Genomic DNA, 23,149 nt, shown 5'->3' with positions numbered 1-23,149 from the left:
GTGGATAAGTTAATGAAGGAGGCTTAGGAGCGACACCTTCATAATTATTCTGTAACACCCATTTTTAAAACATTCATGCCTTAAACCACCTACCTTGATGTATAACTAAAATTTAATTTTTGTTTCATTTGTAGGTTCATGAAAGAATCGCTACTTCGCTAGATATCAAGGGTTCAATTAACCACAGGTGCTTCAGTCGGTTAAGTGTTCCTACGCGGCGCAAAAGTCTAAACATGAGGTGGTCATTGGTTCAGAATGTCCTAGTCTTGTGGCTGCCTATTAGGAATCTGGACCCATGATAAAGTTGAGTACGTCCAAAGTCCAAACGAGTTGTTGACTACTTGATTTTTGCTTTTTCTTGAGCTACAGAGCGAATCTATAATGATTATCCACAATCCACAACCAACAAACTGAAAAAAAAACAGAAAAAGCAAAAGAAAAAGAAAAGATAAGTTGAACTGTTAACTGTTAACTGTTAACTGTGAACTGTGAAGTGACATTTCATAGTTTCATAGTAAAAGGCTAAAAGCTGCAGGGTGCAACTTTTCGAAGGGGTTGCTCCAGAGGCCTAACACCATTGTTAGATTTTAAACTTACAAGTTCAGAAAAAAAACACGAGCTTTAATTTTTATTTTGTTGTGCAGTAGCGGTAGCATTTCATTTGACATATGCAAATTGATCCATTTTATATCATGCATCGAGTCAATTCTGATTAATAACTTCTTCCATACAGCATTCAAATACAGAAGACAAGTTAAGTACTGAAATTGATGTCAATCCAGCATAACAATGAGAAAAAAGTTATAACCATATATGTCATCAAGTTTGAAGAATATGCCAAATTGTGGTGTTTACATTTGATACCATTAAATATTTTCCTATTGACAAAACACAAATATCTATTCAATGTATATTTAACTAAAGTCGGGGACCTTCATTGTATTATTTTAACTACTCATACCAGGGTCAATAAACAGTTTACTAAGTTCAAAATTCTTATTGATACTATTTTTTTTGTTGAAAATTTGGCACCTAACGTTTGTCTTAGAAATAAACTACACATCTCTTTCAGTCTTTCTCAATCTCTGATATGATTTTCTTCTAATTATGCTTCTTCTTCATTTTTAATGTAATAAATCTACTCTTTGTCTTGATTTGGTTTCTAATTATCATTATTATGTTCCATGTTTACCAAAATTCAATGATTTAGAAACTGGGCCCATGGGCCAGTACGCGTGATGAAAAATCTTAATTACCAGTAGTCATCAAGTGGGGTTAATAAACACAATTTACATGCCGATCATTAAAAAAAACATATATTGACTTCGAGATTCGTGTTATCCCAAAAGTCTTTTCACTCCCTCTCATCATTTCTAGATGACTATTTCTAGATTAAGATAAATAAATAAATAAATAAAACAAAAATCAGATTTTTGAACAAACAAAAAAATAAAACTAAAACTAAATAAAGAAAAAAAATATATATATATATATTAAGACTAAGACCTCTCTCTCTCCTACTTTAGAATGAGAGAAAGAAGAAAAAAATAAATCAAGAGAGAAAAGAGAGTAAAGCAGTTGAGATTCAGTTGGTAATGTTTAGTAGGAATAGTACAAGTAGTGAAGAAGAAGAAGAAGAAGAAGAAACAAGTTTTCCCACATAATAATAACTTGTTATTAGTAGAAACAGACCCATCATCTTCACTAATCAACATCATATCACAAATGTTAATAAAAAAAAAAACAGTCTCATCCTCCTTTTCAAAACAAAATATTACTTGTACTGGTTGACTCAAAAGAAGAAGAAATGTTTGAGTAAATTACTCAGTGAAGGCCATGGTGATGGTGATGGTGATGGTGTTGTCTCCTCCACCTTGGCCTCACTTGGTTTTTTACACACAGAGAGAAAAAAAGTTTTGTTCTTTTTTGGTTTTGTTCTGAAATATAATTTTTATAAAATTATTAAATGAGGTCGTTGAGAAGAACCCATACTTCGAATTCATCTTCTTCATCATCTTCTTCTTCGGTGGTGTCATCTTCTTCTTCTTGGATTCATTTGAGATCGGTTTTATTTGTTGTTACTTCTGCTTCTGGGTCCTCTTCTACTTCACCAGTTTCTGATAGGTGAGTTTTTTTTTTTTTTTTTTTAATGATTGGGATTTGGATCTTTTTTTTTTATGGTGTAATTGGTATTGATTTTGAATTGTGCCCATGTTTAGTTGATTGGTTAATTGTTATAAAGTGTTGATTTTTAAGTCTGTTTTGTGATGAATGAATAATTTTGCTGTTGGGGCAGTTTGAATTGTTGCACTGTTACTCTGTGTGTATGTATAGCTGCTCTCTGTTGAATTTTTGAGTACTTGCTAATTCCTTTATGTGTTGCTTCAGTTCATTTAGGGTAGTGAAGTGAGGAGAAGCACATTTGTGCTACATCGTGGGAAACCTCTTCCCTTCAGATTGTTTATTGCTGTGATATAAACTGTTTCAAGAACATTTTACTGTTTTGCATCAGAAAATTGTGAATTTCCTAGCGTTTAGGGTCCAAATTATTCAAAAATAATGGATTATCCGGATGTGTATATGTTTTTTGGGGAACCCAATACAGAAATTTCCAACGTATATTGTTATTTCTTGTGCATTTTGTTTTTCAAAATTTGCTGTTCCGATGTATTAGACAGTATAGATGCTTTGAGTCAGGGACGGAGTCAGGAATCTGGGTTAGGGGGGAAAGGTATATGAGGGGCAGTATCACAAAAGCCCAGGAATTTTGGTACCGATTGTAGTATAATTTACTGGTTTTTGCCTCCCCCCTGTCTCCGTCCTTGCTTCAATTCACTGCATCATTGCTTGTGTTGTTCATTTATCATATCATTCTGTTGTATTGATGATTTGTTTTTGTTGGAAGTTCTGATTTTGATTTTGAACCTTGTGTTCAGGAGTAGTCTTAAATCTCCATGGTCGCGTAGGAGAAGAAAACGTGCACTTTCACCTAGGCAGTGGAAACACATATTCACTCCAGATGGAAAGCTTCGTGATGGTGGAGTCAAGTTTCTCAAAAAGATACGCAGTGGGGTGAGTTAATAATTTCTTTTGAGAAATACACTTCTCACTTTTCATGGAAAATAATATTTTTTTCAGCTTACAATGTTTCTCTGTCCTACTTGGTTTCTGTTGTTTGAGTTTAAATCCTCATGTTTCTGATGCAGGGAGTTGATCCAAGCATTAGAGCTGACGTTTGGCCATTCCTCCTTGGACTGTAAGATTTTTTAACACTCTTAGACATTTTGATTCCTACAACTTATGTGCAGTTACGTACATGAAATTTGATAATCCATAGTTTATGGTCTACTTTATTGATTTATGTTTTCTTTTCTTTTTCATACCACATGTATGAAATTATAAATTGGCTATAGCGTACTTGAAATTTGGTTATCTATTATGATCTACTCGATAGGTTTTGTGTTTTCTTTTCTTTCCCATACTAAATGTATAAATTGGTTTTGAAGCTGCATACAATATTGCTATGTTGTGGATATGAGAAAGTATGAGTATGTGCAGTTATTGGTTTGTGGATCTTAGTCACACAAACCGTGTGTAGGGTATAGAGCTCCCGCTCTTAAAATGCGGTTTAGCGTTTTTAGTTGAAAAGCTCCTCTAATCCGCACTGTGGATTTTACAAAACCGTGCTCTGGTTTTTCCAGACTACGCTTTACAGTGATTAAGCAGTTATTAGGTATCTAATCAGTCATTCAGGTAAGTTTTCCAATAAATTAAAACCCAAATATTGAAGATCAATGAAATTCTGGAAGAACAAATAACTGTTTACTTACCCAATTGGGCAATTGGAAACAATTTGATCAACCCAGCTAGATTTGATCTCGAATAGCAGTGCAATCTCGTAGGTGAAACAATGATATGTAGAGAAGTGTTCAGTTCATGAAATTTAAACACATGGGTTCTAAGTAAAAAAAGGTCAAAAGAAGAAGGATGGGATCACTATCCTGTACTCCCCATCCCAAAATAGCTACTTGTAGCACAACTTATTTTGTATCCAACTCTGTACAACTGTGAAATACAACATTTATTGGTCAAAACTTATATTCTTTATTTGGTCCTTTCTCCTAGACTTATTTAGTGTTATTTTTTTTACATTTCTATCTATTTCATCAAACTTATAATCAACTAACTTAAGATTACCCAGGAAAAATAGTGGTAATTACTAGTAATATGTAACCTAGTACTTTATTAGTTGGTGTAATTGCTAGTGTATATAAGCGCTCTATAGACGCTCATAAACCGGGAGCTTCTCACGTTAGGCGCTTTTGCTCTCGCTCCACGATCTGGTGACTAAGTTTGTGATTATCATTTCAGAAAAGCAAATTATAAAGATTTGTTTTGTGCCATCTGAGAAAAGTGTTGTATCATCAGTCTGCTGTCATTTAACTGTTGTTTTGGTCCGATTTGTTGTTAATTGAATCAGAGGACCCATAAGTTTAAGTCCTTGACCATTGCTCTCTCTGTATTACTGTACAGTGTTTACTAGTTACTATTCCCATCTGCCCCGGTCAATCCATTTTGCAAATGTGATTTCAAAGCCAAAGTTTCCATTAGTTAATGACCTTTATTATCCCATCTTCCTCATCTGATCACAGAACAATTTGCACAAACATTTCCATGCACTTACCTAAGTCCTCTAACCTTTGCCAATCTGTTTGCACCTATTCATTTGGAGGTGCAAGCAATTTGTCCAAGCAAATATCAAACAAATTTGACTTCAGGAATGAATGATCTGGTTCAAATTGAACTTATTTCTCATGCCACAGCGGTGCAACATGTAACTAGCAGGGCATCTTGAAGTCTCATCTGAATGTTGTCTCAAGGTTTTTCAAACCTATAAGATGTCACATGCTAAAATCTGTATCCTCTTCTCGTTTGCACTATGCCACTACCCATTTAAGGAAATTATAGTTGTCTGCTTTTCTGATCATTCTTAGTTAATGAACAACTGATTCGTCAACTCATAGCCCCAAAGGTGCACCTTACTTGCCATGAATAAAGTCATTAACTAATGGAACTTTGCCTATAGGCTATGGCACTACAGAAACCACATATACCTTGCGATGGTGAAAATATGTTCGATGCATTATTTCTTCATTTGATAGTCTCCAATTGTCTTTCTCTTTTTAGCTCCCTATGAAATTTGCATTTGAATTATGAATTACGACTGAAAACTCCCATATTTCCTTGCAAGATATACTGAGAGCTTACTGCTTTTCCTTGCTTGAATGACACCTTTTACCTTCTTAAGCGTCCGACTAAGAAAACATTATAATAATTTCCTTAACACGGACACCGGGACACAAGCAAAACAGTACCCTAATTCTCAGATCTCGCCCGTGTCCAAATCGTCGCCGTGTCCAAAACATTACCCATAACTTGTCAAGGAAGGAAGATAAAATGAATTTCAGGTTTTGTTGGGAAAAAAAAACATAAAAACTTACCAATTGCTAAATGTTAAACTATTAATTATTTTGTGAATATGAATTTTTAAAGATGTGATGGGATCAAAATTTGATGAGTAATTGAATTTCCATATGAATACTTCTATTGTTTGCTTTGTAAAATTAGTTTCCGGGAGTCACTATTTTACATGCATCAATAATACTGCTGTAAGTACTTCTTGGTATGTTAAACATTATAGAAAGATTGATGATCTGATGGGGAATAACACTGTTGTTCGTTTTTCTGTTGACGCTTGATTTATTTTAAAATTTATGTGCACAATTTGCTGTTTGGGGCATCATAGAGCATTTTTATGTTTCTAAATGTTGGTTTGATTGCTGGAAACTGTGCCAAAGGTGTCCTCAGTATTGAAGTAAAATCATTATCTTGCAGGTATGACTTCAACAGCACACAGGAAGAGAGAGATTCCATCAAAACTAAGAAAAGGTATTTGAACAAGTTCCTTTCTCTGTGAATATGTTCAATTATTCATCCATTACATCTGTCCATCTGGGGACGAGATCATTTTATAAACCATGTCTTCTTTCTTTTTGTAGGTTACATTACATATTCCTATAGAAGAATGTGTCAACCTTCTATGTCTTATGCTGTATGATCTTATGGTCTGTATTTTTTTAATTTATGTACTTGATACAGAAAGGAATATGAGGACTTGAGGAGACAGTGCAGAAGGCTCCTAAAACTTAATGGTGAGAGCTTTAAGGTAAGGGGTACAACTGGAACGAGCTGCAATGGGAATTGTGAGTCTTTTGTCCAAGGAATGGACTCTCCTGGCTCAGAGGATGTGGTTAGTGCCAGGGACTCCCTCTCTAGTGAAGGAGAGAGCCAAGATGATGAGGACCCAAACCACCCAGCTCATGATAGAGATCCTTGTCCCTCCAACTCATTGGAGGGAGAGGATGATCAGAGTGGAGTTATCCACTGTGATGCCTCCACGTGTAATACAGAGTCATCTGATTCAGACTCCTCTGTCGAAGAAGCTGAAAGTATGCGTACTTTCCCCATAATGGAAGGGAGTGAAGAAATTGATCCCAACAGTTCCGAGGATATATCTCCCTCCAAGACAGAAAATGGGCACGAAGCCCACACGACTGAAGACTTTTCCACTTGGCAGAGGATAATCCGCCTTGATGCTGTTCGGGCAAATGAAGAATGGTTAGTCTTCTCACCAACTCAGGCTGCTGTGTCAGTCGGCAGAGCAAGGCGCTCAGCTGAGGCCGTAGGGTTGAAGGACTATGATCACTTGGAGCCATCCAGAATCTTCCATGCAGCACGCTTGGTTGCTATCCTTGAAGCCTATGCGCTTTATGACACTGAGATTGGATACTGCCAGGGAATGAGTGACCTACTCTCCCCAATTATTGCAATCATAGAAGACGACCATATAGCATTCTGGTGTTTTGTGGGATTTATGAGGAAAGCGAGACACAACTTCAGGCTTGATGAGATAGGGATTAGGAGGCAGCTGAACATTGTATCCAAAATCATCAAGTCGAAGGACTCCCACCTCTATAGGCACCTTGAGAAGCTCAAAGCAGAAGACTGCTTCTTTGTTTACCGGATGGTGGTTGTTCTTTTCAGAAGGGAACTGACCTTTGAGCAAACAGTGTGTTTATGGGAAGTGATGTGGGCAGATCAGGCAGCTGTCAGAGCCGGTATCAGCAAGTCGGCATGGGGAAAGATTAGGCAAAGAGCTCCGCCGACAGATGACCTGTTGCTTTACGCGATTTCTGCTTGTGTTTTGCAACGAAGAAAACTAATTATCGAAAAGTATAGTAGCATGGATGAGATTTTAAGGGAATGCAATAGCATGGCTGGACATCTGGATGTCTGGAAGCTATTAGATGATGCCCATGATTTGGTGGTTACCCTTCATGAGAAGATAAAAAATGTAGAAAAACCATACTAAAGTTTCCTCGGGTTCTCTCTTCTGTTCATTAACTTTTCTCTTGTTTTGATTCCCCCCTTGCTGGGGAAGTTCAAAGTGTCTGTAACAAGCATTCCAAAAGGCAAGTGCTTCAGATTGATAAGGTATTCTGTTTGTAATACTCATGTGAATTCTGATAACTTATTTGATTGGCAGCTTCCAAAAAATATTAAAATTATTTCTCAAGTTTTTTCTTTTAATTGGCTTCACCTCCTTTACTTTCTTCCCTCTTTAGGGTGTTAATTGTTAAGCATTTGCATAGCTAGATTGGAAAAAAAAAAATTAGAAAGAGTTGGGAGAAGATCTCTCGAAGTCCAAAACTGCTACCTTTGTTCTTGACTTCAATACAGGATTGTGCATTTCAAATTTACCAGACCTGAATAAAGGGAAGACAACTACCTCATTTCATTTAAAAACAAGATCAGACAAATCTGTATAACGTGTTCTAGGCTTCTAGCACACGCTATTTTCAGTTCTGTGGATCATTTGTATTTTTATATTCATTGGAGAAAATTGTTAAATCGGTAATTATCATTCCATAAAAAGTAAATGATATAGGCTATGTTTGATAGGAGCTGTGGCAATGCAAATTTTGTCACCATTTGCCACTTGCAAATTTGTTATGTGACAATTGCAAATAATTTGTCTGCAAATTTGTTATGTGACAATTGCAAATAATTTGTTGCATGATATAGTAGTAAATATCATTTGTCCTGATTTGCTACTGTTTGATTGTCCAAATTTGCTGCGACAAATATTTCATTTTTTCATTTTTTTATACTTTTAAAATATTTAAAATTTAAAAATTATAACTACTCTTATTTGTAAATTTATTTTATTTGTATATGGTTTCACCAATAATAATCCTGCACAACTTTCAGTACTTAAACATGAGAGCCAAAACTAACTTATATAGATTGACCAAAACAAAATCTTCTTCAAAAATTCAAAATACATTACGAAGTGTATATCAGAATAAACGTGCATCTCCATTTCGGTAAAAAAAAAGGTCTAGTACAATGTACATTGCGTAATAATAGAGGCATTTACATACATAAATATTACTTTACACGGACACACCTTAATTACTTAAATACAGTAGTAACAATGTAAACATAAAGTACAAATCACAAACCACGGAATTTGATCCATATTCTCAAGGATTTCTTACTATGCAGTTGGGTAGGATGCCATCATCACAACACACCCTCTACAGCGCCAATATCACGTTGCATTCTTATATATCCATTCTCACCCCATGTAGTTCCCCAAGAGTTCTTCACCAACCAATATTTAATACCATCGCTAGTGGTACCATAACCAACTGCGGACATCACTATCACCACCTACTAGCACCTGCAACACCTATCACCACCCACTAGCACCTGCAACACCGTAGCACCACTCACCAGCAGCAGCAACACAGCAGCAGCAACACTTGCCATCCAGCAGCAGCAGTAACACAGCAGCTGCGCAGCACAGCAACACAGCAGCAACACAGCAGCAGCGCAGCACAGCAACACAGCAGCACATGACACAGCACAGCAGCATCTGAAAAACAAACCGGAATCTCATCAAAAACCCACCGAGCATCATCCAAGAATCCACATTTTGAATATATTATCATAAGCGAAACTCTAATACTTACCTTTAATACAATTCCACTTTGCATCGACAACCCATGGAGCTGCCTACCAATACAGACATCCCCAAGTTTTGAACTCGCCTTAAGGGGACATTCCAGTACAAATTCATTTGGCCTCACTCCTTCCCACACCATCTTTTCAAGTAAATCCAATGCTTCAATGAAATTTCTAGTCTGGGTATAACTCGAAATCATAATTGACCAAAATCCTTCATCTCTTTCTGGCAGTAAATCAAACAAACTTGGAGCATGTTCTAATTTATCTTGTGTTATGTAAGATTTCATAAGCTTGTTGTTATTTAAAGTGTTGAGTGCAAATCGATGAAATGGCTCGTCCCTCCAAATCGATTAAAGACATAAGAAATATCCGTGGTGCAAGCATTTAACCTAGTTTTGATTTCCACTATAATCATGAAGCTCTCATAGATGCTCGTAATGATGTCAATCAATCATATAAAATGACTAGATAGTAACCTCTTATCTACAAAATTAATTATTCAATCTTGAGTGACGCATACAGTGGTGCCTGAATCACAAAAAAACATCATGGAAAATTTGATAAAGAATGGTCCACAAACCTGTATTTCTCATGATCCTCTTTCAATGCCTGAATATATGCTTTGAAAATAGCTTCTCTATCTTCGTTACTCGTGTAACCTTCCATGAGCTTATCATACACAGTAACAAAACCAAGAGCAAATACAGCATCATAACAGTATGTCTTTTTGTACCTCATTAAATGCTGTTGGACAATTAGCTCCTGCAACAGTGTTGTATATACTAGGAATTGGTCTGCTGTACACCTTGAGAAAATTCATTTTCATCTCAGATACCGGTGGCACATCTGATCCACATAATAATAGATAATAATTCAAACAAATACTACTACATAATAATAGATAATAAGAGAGATTATTGAGAGAGGAAGGAGAGAGAGAGAGACAGCGAACCAGAAAGGGGAGAGTGAAATGTTATCGGCCTTTTTTTGTCATTTTTGATTGTGGCAAATCACGGCAAATTTGTGTACAAAATTGTTCGTAGCAAAATTTACTCACCTCCCCTAGAGTAAATTTTGGCACCAAAATCATAGCAAATAACAACTTGTGGCAAATCCAAAAAAAATTTGCCATGACATAAAAAACACATCAAACAGTGGCAAACAAATGAATAGTGCCATTTATTTGCATTTGCCATGGCAAATGGGGCTATCAAACACAGCCCTAGTGAAACAATTTGCACTACTTGATGAACAATTACATCCACATTATTTCGGAGAGAACGCCATCCAAATAAATAATCACTAACAGAGTTTCAAACTGTAGTGCTCAGTAAGGAGTCCGTTTTCAGGAGTCAGCATACATGAATTTTCAATGACTGCCCATAACATGATGATGGAGAATAGTATGATTAGAAAAAGGTCTCACACAATGCCGTATTAAAAGTCTCGATTAGACGCTACTACATCATGATCAAGCAAACAAACCAAACAGTTCAAATACATGAAGGGTAAACAATAAGGTCCTTGGGAATAATGACGCACGTAATTATAGGACGAATACAGAATCAGGTTAAGATTGTGAGACACTAAATGCTTACAACACGTTGCGCCACTCAGAAAATCCAAATCTTTTCGTTAAGGGTGTAAATGGGCCTTGTTGGCGAATGACTGCAGTGGACTGGAATTGCCAGTAAGTCCTCTTTGAATTATGTGGCGTAACCACTTTTGAAATATAGCTGTGGTATAGCAGCTACAACAAGGACCAGCAAGTGGATTTAATTCTATGGCAGTTAAATGTACTATTGAAGGTTCAAAGATACCAAGGGAACTGAGACCAAGATGGAAGAGAGTAACAGCTAAATAAAAGTGTAAAACAAGCTGCAATACACCTACAGGGAAGCCAGTTTTGCAACCGTTTCTGCTGCAAATAAAGACCATTTGATTACATCTCTAAAGTGCAATAGACCAGTTTAATTGTAATATAAATAATGAGCTAATAGAGAAAGTGACACGGGCTTTCTAGTTACTGAAGACCAACATCTCAAAGTTTCATTTATTCCATATATATATATATATATAAGTAATGACCTAAACACAGGCATCAGATAAAAAACCGACTAAATGATCATCGGTATTGATGTAAACTTCCTTTTTGAATTGCGAGAGTATCCCAATAACTCCTCCTTTTTCATGAAGTTCACCCACCATTAAACAATGAAAATTTTCCGCGTAGGGAAACATCAATGCTGGTGATGATACCAGTTCCACATCTCCAAAATGAAAAATTATTTTGGGAAGTTCTTCAAAAGAGACATCCTTTAAATCGTAACATAAGTAGCCCTTTGCCCCTTCCACTTTCTTTAGCATTTTTTCAGTCGCTTTAGATTCATATGCTTTGAGCAATTTTTGGTAGACAATTGATTCAAACAAAGTTTTTGTACATCCACTATCAAGAATGACCCCACCCCTTCCTCTGTTGTCAATTTGAAAGATATTTTGGGGAAGAGTGAGCTCTAAACCGTCAACAGAGATTCCTGTCAAAGAGATGTAGTATTTGTTAGCTTGATTATATAGGTTGGGGTTGGTTTTGAGAGGAACTGTAATTGCCTCACTTGGCATTGTCGAGCCTAAGCGAAGAACAGACTCAGATTGACCAAGACAGTATGAGAATGAGGTATCTCCAACTTGTACCGGAAAGGATAAACTCGTTTTTTTCCCAAGTCCCCCAAGTCCGAGCATTCCTGAGCCTAACTCTCTTTCTCTATTTGGCTTTTCAAAAGATTTACCGCAACCAAAGACATAATTATTGATGATTATGTCACCAATTTCTATTGTATCCATTACCACATCACCATTACTAACTACACCCTCACCATAGCCGATTTTGTAACCACACCATCCATCGACATTTTTACTTGCACCTATACTTTCGATCAATTCACAGTAGCCATTATACGGGATGTTTAGGAGAGAAGAGGAGAGACGAGGGTTGTATATTTCGTTAAAATAATCCTCATCAGGTTCAGATTGCACCCACGTGAAACCACTACCAGTGTCCATGCCTAAAAAAAATTCTTGAGACGGATTACCAATTTTCACCTTTACAAAATACGACATATAACCATATTCCCATCCCGGTATAACTATAACTTGTCTTAAAGACTCATCAAAAGTTAGACTTTTTTCGATTTGCAAAGCCAAATTTCTTGGAAAAAGAGGAATTGTGTGAAGACTTTCGATTTGCGTTGTCAAAGAAGAAGAAAAAGAAAGTAGCAAAATGAAGATTTTGAGATACATTGTTTAGGAACTGTGAGAAATATGACGGATATGGAGTAGTAGGAGGGCTGTAAGGAAAAAAGGTGTAAAACAGAGAGTTTCAAAGACAATGGCAATGCCATGCATGGTGAGTTAAGATGTACTCACTAACACGTACGCTTAAGGTGTGGGACAACAACTTCGTTCTAAAATAGGTAGAGAAAAACAGTTAGAAAACAAAAAAATGTATGTGTGTGTATATACGTATATAAAAAGCCCTGATGAAGGCTTAGTTTCATATTGGTGTTCCGTGTACGAATAAAATATTAATTACTTAACTTTAGGGGTGAAATATTAAACGTACGTACCAACTACCAACACACTTTAGGTGTGCCACAAGTCTCACAACAACCTCGTAAAAATAGGGGGAGAAAAAAGAGTCTGGCTCTCTATAACTGGGTATACCCGTTAAGAAGGTGATGCCACCAGTCCACTTTCATCAACAACAAGCTGGATGTTAAGTATTCTTTTTCCCTTTTCTTTTTTAACTTTTTTATTCTTAAGTAAACTCAAAACATGTTCTATTCATCCTTCTCCTACAACTTATTTCCTCTAAAGTCTAGAAATCAGTTCAACTGAAAAAACAAAACAACCAAATTCAAAATTCCAATCAATTGAAACCAAAACAAGACTAGAATTTCTGAATCTCCACGAAAAATCAACACAAATTCGAATTTATCTGTGGATAAATTGAACAACAAATTATTTGAAAATCTTTAAAAACGGCAACAAATCAAAGAAAATCCTAAAAAGAAATAAAGTTTCTGATGAAAAGCTTGAAACTACGGATGAACATGACACATACCTTGATCGAAAGGGTTTTCAGTGTAGAAGCAGATTATCGAAATACTTCATGAAAGAGATGTTCAGGACGTAAATAATCTCCCCACTCCAGTGAATCCCACCATTTTCTGCTTCCATAAATTTGTTTGAGAAAGGTGGGGCTGACTGATGTTCTCGGTTGAACTGAGGGAGCCTTTTCAATTCAGGACAATTGCGTACCTCAACTGTTTGAAGAGAGTCACAAACCATCACGCCCTTCCAAATGCTCTTCAGTTTCGGTAGATCCCAGATCCCAGGATATTACTATGGAAATTACCTTTAGTGTACAAGAGATGGGTTGTAGAAAATCTTAAGGTGGAAAGATGGTAAGTGAACTAGAATGGATAAAATTAATTTCTCTCTCTTGGTGTTATTCTATAAGCCTAATAAGCGTAAAGAAAATAGCTATTTGTTATTCTTTTTAGTTTCTACTAGTAAATGAGCACGTGCATTGCACGTGCAAGTCATACAGTTAGTTTTTTTTTATTTAGAATAATAATGCCAAAAATTTAATATGTGAGTCTCAAATTTGAACGACAAAATAATAAGATAACCCTTGTCTAAACTCTAAAGTTGCATGATTTCGTTAAAGTTGTTTGAAGAAATTTCCTGTGCCAACGTAATAAATACATTTTTTTTTTCATGTTAGTTATAAAGAATTAAGTAATCATAAAGCACAGACTCCCACAGAGTCAACAATCACCACCGCTGGTTGTATATTTACCACACATTCCGATCTGCCCATATCCGTTTAGAATTTGTTTCCTTAGTCGAGGTTCTAGGTGTTTAAGTAGAATTTTCAAATGGTAATATCTGAATCAAGAATAAAATAAATAAGGCAGATTAGTATGGCAATACTGATTCTCTGATATCAAGATTTTCACTATTCTGGGAAGTTACTATGAAGGTATTAAAATTGGCTTAGCCATCTAAATTTACAACCAAGTGAACCAACTCACGCACTAACGACTATGTGATGGCATATTAGTATGTACATTTTTCTCTAATATATATATAACAATTAACCCAAGTAGAACAATTAAATGAAAACCTACTTTTCAATTGGTTCCAGATCATTCACGTACTTTTGGGCTCTCGGGTATAGGATCTTGGTAGTTAGTATCAAGAGCATGCAATTCCACCGTGTCCACCGTGTCGACCAATTTCCGGCTTCAGCATAAATGAGAAAGATGCAGCCTGCAGTTATGATGGTCAAGTCGTCAGTAGCCTTAGTTCAGAGGCAACTTTGGGTGGTGTACTTGAAAGTTTCTATGCTAATCAGTTTGATGATAGTTTGAAAGTAGAGGCATATGAGCTGATGTTCAACTCACAGACAAATGGGGACTGTGTCTGCTGTCAACATGTGCACGAGTATGAAAGACAATTTGGCAAATTCATTCTTTAACAGGAAAATGGAGACAGGAGTGAATGCTGCTGAAAGGCTTTGTGATCTCACAATATGTCAACATCTATGTGTGCACAGTTTTACACATATGCAAGTATCTAGGAATTCTCAAACTGACTCATTCTTGCGGATCTGCATTTCTATATATGTAGCTTCTCTTCCTGCCATTTCATAGTTTCTCAGTCTATTTTGAAGAAATATACGATTTAATCTGTATGGTTACCATGTAATGAATTGGTGGCTTTGGCATTTGAAGAGCTTCTGGCTAGGGAACTTTGGAATCAAGAACGATGGCATTACCACCACTTTAGAGTTCTTTTCTGTAATTTCCACACCTCATATATATGTTTTGAAACAGTTGTATGCATCAGTTATATTTCTTTTCATTTCAATGTATCAGATAGGTTCTATAAGCCATAGGGAACAACGTAACATAACTAAATTCTGTCTTTTGGGTTTCTTTCCATTGATTGGAATGATCTAATAGGTGTATATTGTTTTCTGTTGGATAGATATACCTTTAAACGTGTATTTCGGTTCTTTCTTTCATCTGAAGACAAAACCTCACCTCGTAAAAGAATTTAGGCCAGAACATTAATTTGAAGTTGTTTTGGTTGTACTGGATATACTCAAGTGACTTCCCTTTGGTGGATATTTGGGTTTTCTGTTTTTTCTCCTTTCAGGGTCTTTCGCTAGTCGCTACTGTATATTTTCTCTGGTTCTCCATTTGTTTCTATATTGATGCTATAGCAGAGGCCACTTAGGTTTTTATTAGCCAAACATTCCACAGGCAACTTAATGCTTCTTTGCAAGTGTCGGGCATCTCAACCTATATGCTTATTTGATAGCCTCAAGTAATCGCTGGTATTTGCTCTCTGCTTATAAACATGTATTTACATCTTCCAACATCTATTATTACTGTACAAAACTGGGTACTTGGGATCATATCCCACCCAATTTTGCCTAAATAAAAATAACGAATCATCAGTGCATGCATAGTAACACATATATAACATAGCAACTATCTTTGTTTAGAGTTCAAATGTTCAATGTTCAAAGAAAACGAAGAAAAATAATAAATATTAAAACAAAATAGAAAAATAATAGTAATACAGGAATAGCAATGAAGTAACAATGCTAATCTTCCCCTAATGTAACCAATGACATCATCATCTAGTATAGGCTTAGTTATATACAATAACTTTGATCTTGAAACTATACATATCAAAGATATGAAGGCCTGATCAGAACCAATAAACATCAATTATATATCCTCTTCAAAACAAATTTCTAATCTTTTAGAATTCTGAGTTCACAGAATCTGAGAGAAGCTTATGAATAAGAATAAGGTTTGCTGAAATTAATGAATTTGAACCTATATGATCTTCTACACATCAACGTTAGATATTCAAAACATAAAACTATATATAGACAACAAAAGGAAAAATAAATAAATAAAAAGGATAGGAAAAAAAGAACGGAAAGATCAAGTAAATATAATACTGAGACTATGGATGACTTGGCCGCTGCTGTGAGAGTCCCATAAGCGAGATGTAGATCTATCAGATCAACCTTCACGGGAAAAGATAGAGAAGGTGGTTATATAGTGAGACAATGTAAATCTTGTCATTAGTACAACCAAGCAAAATGTAAAGCAACTCAGTGTTATAATCATGAAAAAAAATTATGTACTGAATAAATAAAAATTAATGTCTTGTGTATCTATCCTAAACATGTATCAATTAGACTTTTTCTTTTTTACCTGTTCAATGTGAGTGAGCATTAGGTCTCCTTCTAGCCTGTAATCTACAGGAAAAACTTTAGTTGCTATGGAACCATTTGTGGCCTTATCCTTGATGTCACTATATTTATTTCAAAAATTAATGATGAACCTATAAGCTCATTCAGTATATTCTTAACCACTTGAGAATCACTTTCCTGTTTAAAGAAAAGTTTATATACCTAAATGAGATATATTCAAAGGAAAATAAGTTATTACTGAAACGTTTAATTGTAGATTTACTGATTTAAGCATCCCTCCAATTCATATCTTTGGGTGTTTAACCAGTTCTTCCACTTGTCCAAATATGGCCAATGCGGACTCGAATTTGATATCTATCATTGAATGTCAATATCAATAATAATTGAAAGGGAAGTTAAGAGGTTCTTAATAAAATTTCATAGTTTTACCTTGCAAATGGAGATGGCATAAACTCATTACAGCTATTACACCAATAGCTATCACCTTTTCCAATATTTTTTCTTGGCCAAATATCAATCTAGTATCGCTCAAAGTGATTCTCTAAGAGTTAGCATAAAATAAGAGTGAACGATGTCTTTAGAAACGACAATGGTAAGTAAATCTCTAAGTAATGATTGATACTCATTGAACAAAATCAATCTATAATGAAAATGCAGCATTTATTACCAAGTAATGATTGAATAAGCAATAATAATGTCATACTAAACTTCTAAAACATTTACCTGAATCAAGTCAATAGCTCCTCATAAGGCACCCCCAACCATCTGGGGGAAATCGTCGAAGCTCCAAAGATCCAATGAGTTCCCACCATTCAGAGTAGTATCCCTACTGAATAGGCTATCCATTGAACCATCCCAACTTCACTCAAGATATGGGATTTGAAGAAACTTCATCCGAGACTCAAAATCGGATAGCTATTCAGAAAGATTCTTGGCAGTATTTCCGTCAACTGGCACCACAATCTCATAATTGGTATTCTGTTTCTTACTTGGGTTAGCATTATGCTCATTACTTACTATAACAGTTGAGAGGACATAGGTTATTTTTGGAGTCTCAAGTTCCTGGTTTCCATCCAAATTCGGAATAACTGAGAGAGTTGCTCCCTTCGAAGTAGAACACAATGTGTCTCCATCAGCAGGGGTAAAATACTGGAATCCACTTTGATATTTCATTGAAGCGAAATGACCAATAAACTCTGACCACAAACCCAAAAGAGTCATCACTCATGTAGTTCATCAAACTAAAATCCTAATTAAACACTGGCCTCTGCAAGGTGTGGTTGCCAGCAGGCAGTGCTTTATGTGGATTTGCTTTAACAGCGCGAGTTTGAGCAGCGGGGGAATTCTCTTGTGGGAAATTAACCTTAGCTTTGTTTCCACGGATCATGTGTGCCTCAGCATCAAAAGCTCTTGCAGCTTCTTCAGCAGTGTAGAAGGCTCCAAGCCACACCCTGACACCCTTCCTGGGGTCCCTGATCTCTATTGCCCATTTCCCCCATGGACGATGTATGATACCTCTATAGTTTGTACTGATACTTCCTTTTCCTCTTTGCGGACTTCTCAACATATCCATTGAATTCCACATTTTTCAGAGCAGCAGATGCTTCTACAGAATCGGAAAAAAAAATCAAATAAATTCATATACCAGGCACCCTTCTTACAAAACCACGACTAACCATAACAATGAAACCACCCATGACCCCTTTAGTTTTGGCCAACGAAAAACAACTATGCATGATTGAGGGCTTGAACCGTATAGGCTTGTCACTGGTAGTCTAATGCACTCTAATGCATTAAAGCAGCGCAGGGGTAAAGAGCATGTGACTTGTTGTAGAATCTTGATAAGGAAATACTTCACGCTGCTGAATAACTTATCAGAATCTAATGCATATCTCCTACCAATTAAGTACTGGTAAAGGAAAATGTGTGTGTGACCGTAGACTCATGGGCACAAACACTCAACACTGAAATGTGATAATGAATGTGGCTAAAAATATGCATGCATTCTCTTACCTAGCCTATAAACCCTGGATAGAGGACATAAGTAACATCAAGTAACCAGCCCACCAAGTATAAATGGGATTTCTCATTTAAACATCCAGATAGTGGCTAAATATAAATTTAGATCATGATGGTAGTCAAAATCTATGGCAATAGATGCAAAGTTTTCATTAATATTTTCACTAAGATGGTGGTATTTGATTAAGGGACCTTCTAATTTAAAACAATGAGACAGTCCTCCGAACAGAAGTTCTAATCCAGAATTTTGTACCTTTTTGGCTTTGCCAACATTACAACAGAGTATGCATTCTAGGTCATCTTGCACGAAACTTTCAACCATGAGTATCTAATTTGTACAAAATAAAATACAACAAAATTGCCAAGAATCCAAGATAAGTACCTTGCACTTTGCATAAGTCCTACATGCAGAAGTTGCAGCCCTGGCCTTAGATAACAATCTTGAGAGTGACAAAGCTAATCTCATATTCCTTTTTTATGATATCCTGAACTTTGTTTGCCATTACTAACGGGATCCTATGGAATAGGGAGTAGTAGATACATTAAATCAACCACCAAACCAAAACGAAGAAACTGAAAGGGTATAACTTTGTTGACGAAATTCTTATAAAATCATTATAACTGATCAATGAAGATGAAAGTTGATAGATTAACATCGGGCATACGAATGATTTAAAAGCTTTTTATAGTTTCAACTAACATATAGATGAGCCCAAGATATTAGTCGATAAATATATAAGAGAAAGAGAAAGATGTGTACCCAAATGTAGCAGTTGAAACTCTGTTGTCTCGAAATGTGAGGCTACCTGCAAGAGACGTACGGACATTGGAATAATCAGGTAAAGTTACAGTAAGCCAACAATTATTTCCATAAAAAAAAATGTTGACTAAAACAACCAACACATTCGAAGAAGGCAAAATATAATGCATTGATCTGATTCGAGTTACCTTTAAGGAAACCCATGCCAAACACATTTAGAATCCTTTATAGCACATTAAAAGACAATCAGACCCTACAGAGAAGCCTTTTGTCTTTGTTTGATTAACATAATAATGCCAAAGTGTTAGAATATTCATTATACTTTGTGCCTTCAAATCATGGGTTTGTATGACTCCCTCAATTGCAAGGGAACTTTGAAAATAGAAAGCAAAAAGGAAATGAATTAAAGATGCTTGAATAACTTGGGTCAAGTTTGAAAGTAAAGTTGTGTAAGTTGTGACGGCAAAAAGTTCTTATTCTAATAAGCATCTCACTATCAAACATCTCCTCTAAGCCAACCAATTGGACGCAATTATATCATGGAACTAAAACTTGAGATTACCGAAAAATCAAAAGGGGATAGAAGAACGTACCTTTGAATTTTAAAGAAAAGAACGAAAACAATCCCCGTAGCAATTGTTACAACCATATCAAAGGCAAAAAGACATAATTGTTGGAAAATTGCAGACTTATATTACAGGATTAAAGAATATTAGAAAACGAAAATGAACGAAAGTATTACCTTTGATTTTGAAAATGGAAAATAGGGTTTAAATTTATGTTCATTGGTTGCAAAATGTTTGATTTGAACTTTCAAACTTAACGGGTTTTAATTGGGAATATAAGAAACCAGAGAAGAACTTAACTAAGCGTTTTTTTTTTTAAAATTGGGAAACAAATAAACGGTGTCTGTTTTCAAGACGTTGAGTTTTATAGTCCGGGAATGCTTTTTACATTCTTGATTAACCCTTTAAGTTTAAGAGCAAAAAGAAAATAGTCTGTCCAACTTTTCGGTACCCTTTGATTAAAAACTTTGGCCTAAAACCGAAATACTACAACTAATTGAAAAAGCAAGTATCCGCCATTATATATATTGCCCTATTCGGTTAAAGGTTTCATACTATCAAAATGTATCCGACTTTCTATCAAACATCTTTTTGCTCTATCTTTCTAAATACTGAGAATGCCCTTCTTTCTTGTCAAAATTTCATGTTAGTATCCTGCATGCTCATGGTTGCTCTATGTGTTTCTAACTATTGTGTAGTAGGGACCTGAATCCGCAACCTCATGGAGGTGCTTTTCCTAATAACCTAAACGTGCCCCTGCTATACCTCTGAAGTGCAATTATAAAGTAAATAGCCAGAGAGAAAATATTCATGAGAGTTCTTCGATAGAGATTTACCTTGTTCTCCTTGATTCTGCTCTTTCTAAATACTGAGAATGCCCTTCTTTCTTGTCAAAATTTCATGTTAGTATCTTCATGCTCATGGCATCTTCTTTGTTTTCTAACTATTGTGAGTAGGGACTGAATCCCACTTATACCTCATGGAGGTGCACTTTTCCTAATCCTTTGTTGATATGCTATACCTCGCCAACCAATTATAAAAAGCAAAGAGAAAAAAATATTCAGGGAGAGTTCCAATATGAAAAGAGATTAACCTTGTTCTCCTTGAAAACGAAAATACGAGAATGCCCTTCTTTCTTGTAAAAAATTTCATGTTAGTATCCTGCATGCTCATGGTTGATTTATTGTTTTCTAACTATTGTGTAGTAGGGACCTGAACAACCTCATGGATAATAACCTAAACAAATTTGCTATACCGTTTGTTTGCAATTATAAAGTAAATAGCCAGAAGAGAAAATATTCATGAGAGTTCTTCGCGAAAGATTTACCTTGTTCTCCTTGATTCTGCTCTTCCTTCAAGACCCCAGAGTTTTGAGGTGTCGATACTGGCAGAATCTTCAACTGAGTGGCATCTTCTTTTGTTCGCTTGAAGGGAGATAACTTTACCCTATAAAACCGGAAATATATGCACTGCTGCTGATCCTTTGTTGATATGTCAGATTCGCCAACCGTTCTTGATTAAAGCAAAGAATAAAATGGAATGAAAGGGAGGTTCCAATATGAAAAGTGATTAACTCATTAAAAACAGAAAACGAAAATACGAATATGAAACAAAAATTACCTTAAACCCATTTCACATATTATCATTATCGGTGGAGATTTGTTATTAAAAATAGCGAAGAAGATGAACAATTAGAATAATAAGACGAACAAATTTGGTTAAGCGTTTGTTTTTTTATTTGCGGGTAATTTGCCTGAAGCGGTGTGTCAGTTTCGGAGTATTATTCGCGAAACCGCAAAACGGTGTCTTGTTCGCTGAAAATGTCAAGACGTTGTGTTTTATAGGTCTGGAAATATAGTAAATTATGCAAAAAGAAAGTGGCTGTCTAACTTTCCGGTACCCTTCTCATTAAAAACTTTACTATAAAACCGGAAATACGAGAACTAATTGGAAAATCTGGTATCCGCTTTATATATAAGATAAGATAAGATAAGATAAGATTAAGTACGGTTACATTTAGCATTTACATGTTAAGTTAATTAAAGCCCAAGCCCACAATATCTAAACTAGGCCTAAGGTCATAACTAAACTTCTACCCACTAACTAATTTGACTTAACGTCGTAAATTATTATTATTATTATTATTATTTTTTCGCTCATCAAGCTTAATTTAATTTCCTTCGTCCTATCCCACTGCATGTTATAATGATAACTCACTCATATATGTAAGCTGTTAAATCGTGCAAGCTTCGAACGCGGAAAAGCAGCTAAACGACATTTTTGTCTAATTTTCGCATATGAGTTGCTTACCTAACGTGGCTAATGAGTCGGAGTTAAGTTTCATTAAGTTATGTAAGTTTGAAATGTAAACCCGACCGACCAAATACGTAAATGTCGCTAGGTTTGATATATGTAATTTACGAAAATACCCTTAACGAGAATTCAAGACTTTACAGCACGTATTCACAAATTCACAATATCAAACATAACAAGCTTAATTGTGGAAGGGCGAAAGATTTAGTGTATGTGCATACTAATATTCGTTTGCTATCAAGGAGGAAAAGTGAATACACGTAAGTTTGTTTCTTAGTTTGTTTACAATAATTTTATATAAGTTATTTGTGTATTGATTTGGAAATCTTAACACAATAGAGTTAGACCATCTAAGCATTGGGATGTGGCAATGGAGGATGAATTTAGTTTAGAGCCTGGAAAAGATTGTCTTACACTCGATGATGAAGATGAGATTTTATTGAGCTTTGATGGTGGTGATGGAATGGGAAATGAAGCACCGAATCCAACTTCAAGGGATGCTTCTTCTAGTGGGAAAGGAAAGGAAGTAGAGGACCTTGATGATTCTGATGAAGAATGAGTAAGAACTTCCTATTTTTGGTGTTTTCATAGTCTCAATCATGTGAGTTTTTTGGTTTTGTTCATGAATTGAAGTAATATGCACAATAGTTGATAACAAACTATATATTGTACTTCATTTTTTTGTCAAAGGATTACTATTTTACATATTCCAATATATATGATGAACTAAATTTTGAATTGTTTGAAGTTTCTTGTGAGCTCTTTTTGTCTTCTTAAGTATATTTAGAATAGTTTGTTAGAGTCGAAAGAAGGTCAAATGGCCAGGCCAATACACCATTACAACGTGAATACTTAAAAAAACCAAGTACAGGTACGCATACATGTTAGTTACATTATTTTGAATATCTAGCTACCAATAATGCATGTTTCAATGCTTTTCTTATCTGATTTAATGATTTATATTAAATTGCTATTATTATTATTTTTAAATATTAATAAATTTACATAGCTGTACCCGTATCCTAGATTTTCAAAACCCCCGTATCGTACCCCGTATCCGTGTCGCCGTATCGGTAACCGTACCCATATCTATGC

The 23,149-nt window shown here is 35.5% G+C and overlaps 4 protein-coding genes across 7 annotated transcripts; 1 reads left to right on the top strand and 3 right to left on the bottom strand.

The window, feature by feature from the left end:
- The first annotated feature begins 1,488 nt into the window (after positions 1–1,488).
- LOC147495696 (rab GTPase-activating protein 22-like) lies at positions 1,489–7,650 on the top strand. Its single transcript, XM_086564339.1, has 5 exons — positions 1,489–2,124; positions 2,937–3,072; positions 3,207–3,256; positions 5,896–5,949; positions 6,160–7,650. Exons 1-5 carry the CDS (start codon positions 1,967–1,969, stop codon positions 7,430–7,432), a joined length of 1,671 nt encoding a protein of 556 aa, XP_086420465.1. The 5' UTR covers positions 1,489–1,966; the 3' UTR covers positions 7,433–7,650.
- A 770-nt stretch (positions 7,651–8,420) lies between these two features.
- On the bottom strand, positions 8,421–10,784 carry LOC147495695 (pentatricopeptide repeat-containing protein At2g33680-like). The gene is made up of 3 exons (XM_086564370.1): positions 9,674–10,784; positions 9,099–9,316; positions 8,421–9,001 (listed from the first exon to the last, which is right to left on the bottom strand). Exons 1-3 carry the CDS (start codon positions 9,684–9,686, stop codon positions 8,819–8,821), a joined length of 414 nt encoding a protein of 137 aa, XP_086420496.1. The 5' UTR covers positions 9,687–10,784; the 3' UTR covers positions 8,421–8,818.
- A 298-nt stretch (positions 10,785–11,082) lies between these two features.
- LOC147495694 (aspartic proteinase nepenthesin-1-like) lies at positions 11,083–13,207 on the bottom strand. The gene has a single exon (XM_086564367.1). It carries the CDS (start codon positions 12,388–12,390, stop codon positions 11,182–11,184), a length of 1,209 nt encoding a protein of 402 aa, XP_086420493.1. The 5' UTR covers positions 12,391–13,207; the 3' UTR covers positions 11,083–11,181.
- Positions 11,488–21,691, bottom strand: LOC147495693 (uncharacterized). Of its 4 annotated transcripts, XM_086564372.1 has the most exons (8): positions 21,362–21,690; positions 21,069–21,253; positions 19,176–19,221; positions 18,798–18,931; positions 17,120–18,002; positions 16,139–16,207; positions 13,214–14,427; positions 11,488–11,627 (listed from the first exon to the last, which is right to left on the bottom strand). In XM_086564372.1, the coding sequence occupies exons 1-4, from the start codon at positions 21,385–21,387 to the stop codon at positions 18,844–18,846; spliced, it is 345 nt and encodes a 114-aa protein (XP_086420498.1). In that variant the 5' UTR covers positions 21,388–21,690; the 3' UTR covers positions 11,488–11,627; positions 13,214–14,427; positions 16,139–16,207; positions 17,120–18,002; positions 18,798–18,843. The 4 variants fall into 4 exon arrangements, 3 of the variants coding, with proteins under 3 accessions (XP_086420498.1, XP_086420497.1, XP_086420499.1); XM_086564371.1 differs by lacking the exons at positions 11,488–11,627; positions 13,214–14,427 and having other exon boundaries at positions 15,883–16,207; XR_015197661.1 differs by lacking the exons at positions 11,488–11,627; positions 13,214–14,427; positions 21,069–21,253; positions 21,362–21,690 and adding an exon at positions 19,364–19,911 and having other exon boundaries at positions 15,883–16,207.
- Positions 21,692–23,149: the final 1,458 nt, after the last annotated feature.

This window comes from Coptis chinensis, chromosome 6 (genome assembly GCF_015680905.1).
Source record: "Coptis chinensis isolate HL-2020 chromosome 6, ASM1568090v1, whole genome shotgun sequence".
Taxonomy (NCBI): Eukaryota; Viridiplantae; Streptophyta; class Magnoliopsida; order Ranunculales; family Ranunculaceae; genus Coptis; species Coptis chinensis.
The sequence above is the reverse complement of the archived record's forward strand: the minus strand, read 5'-3'. Positions and strand labels throughout refer to the sequence as shown.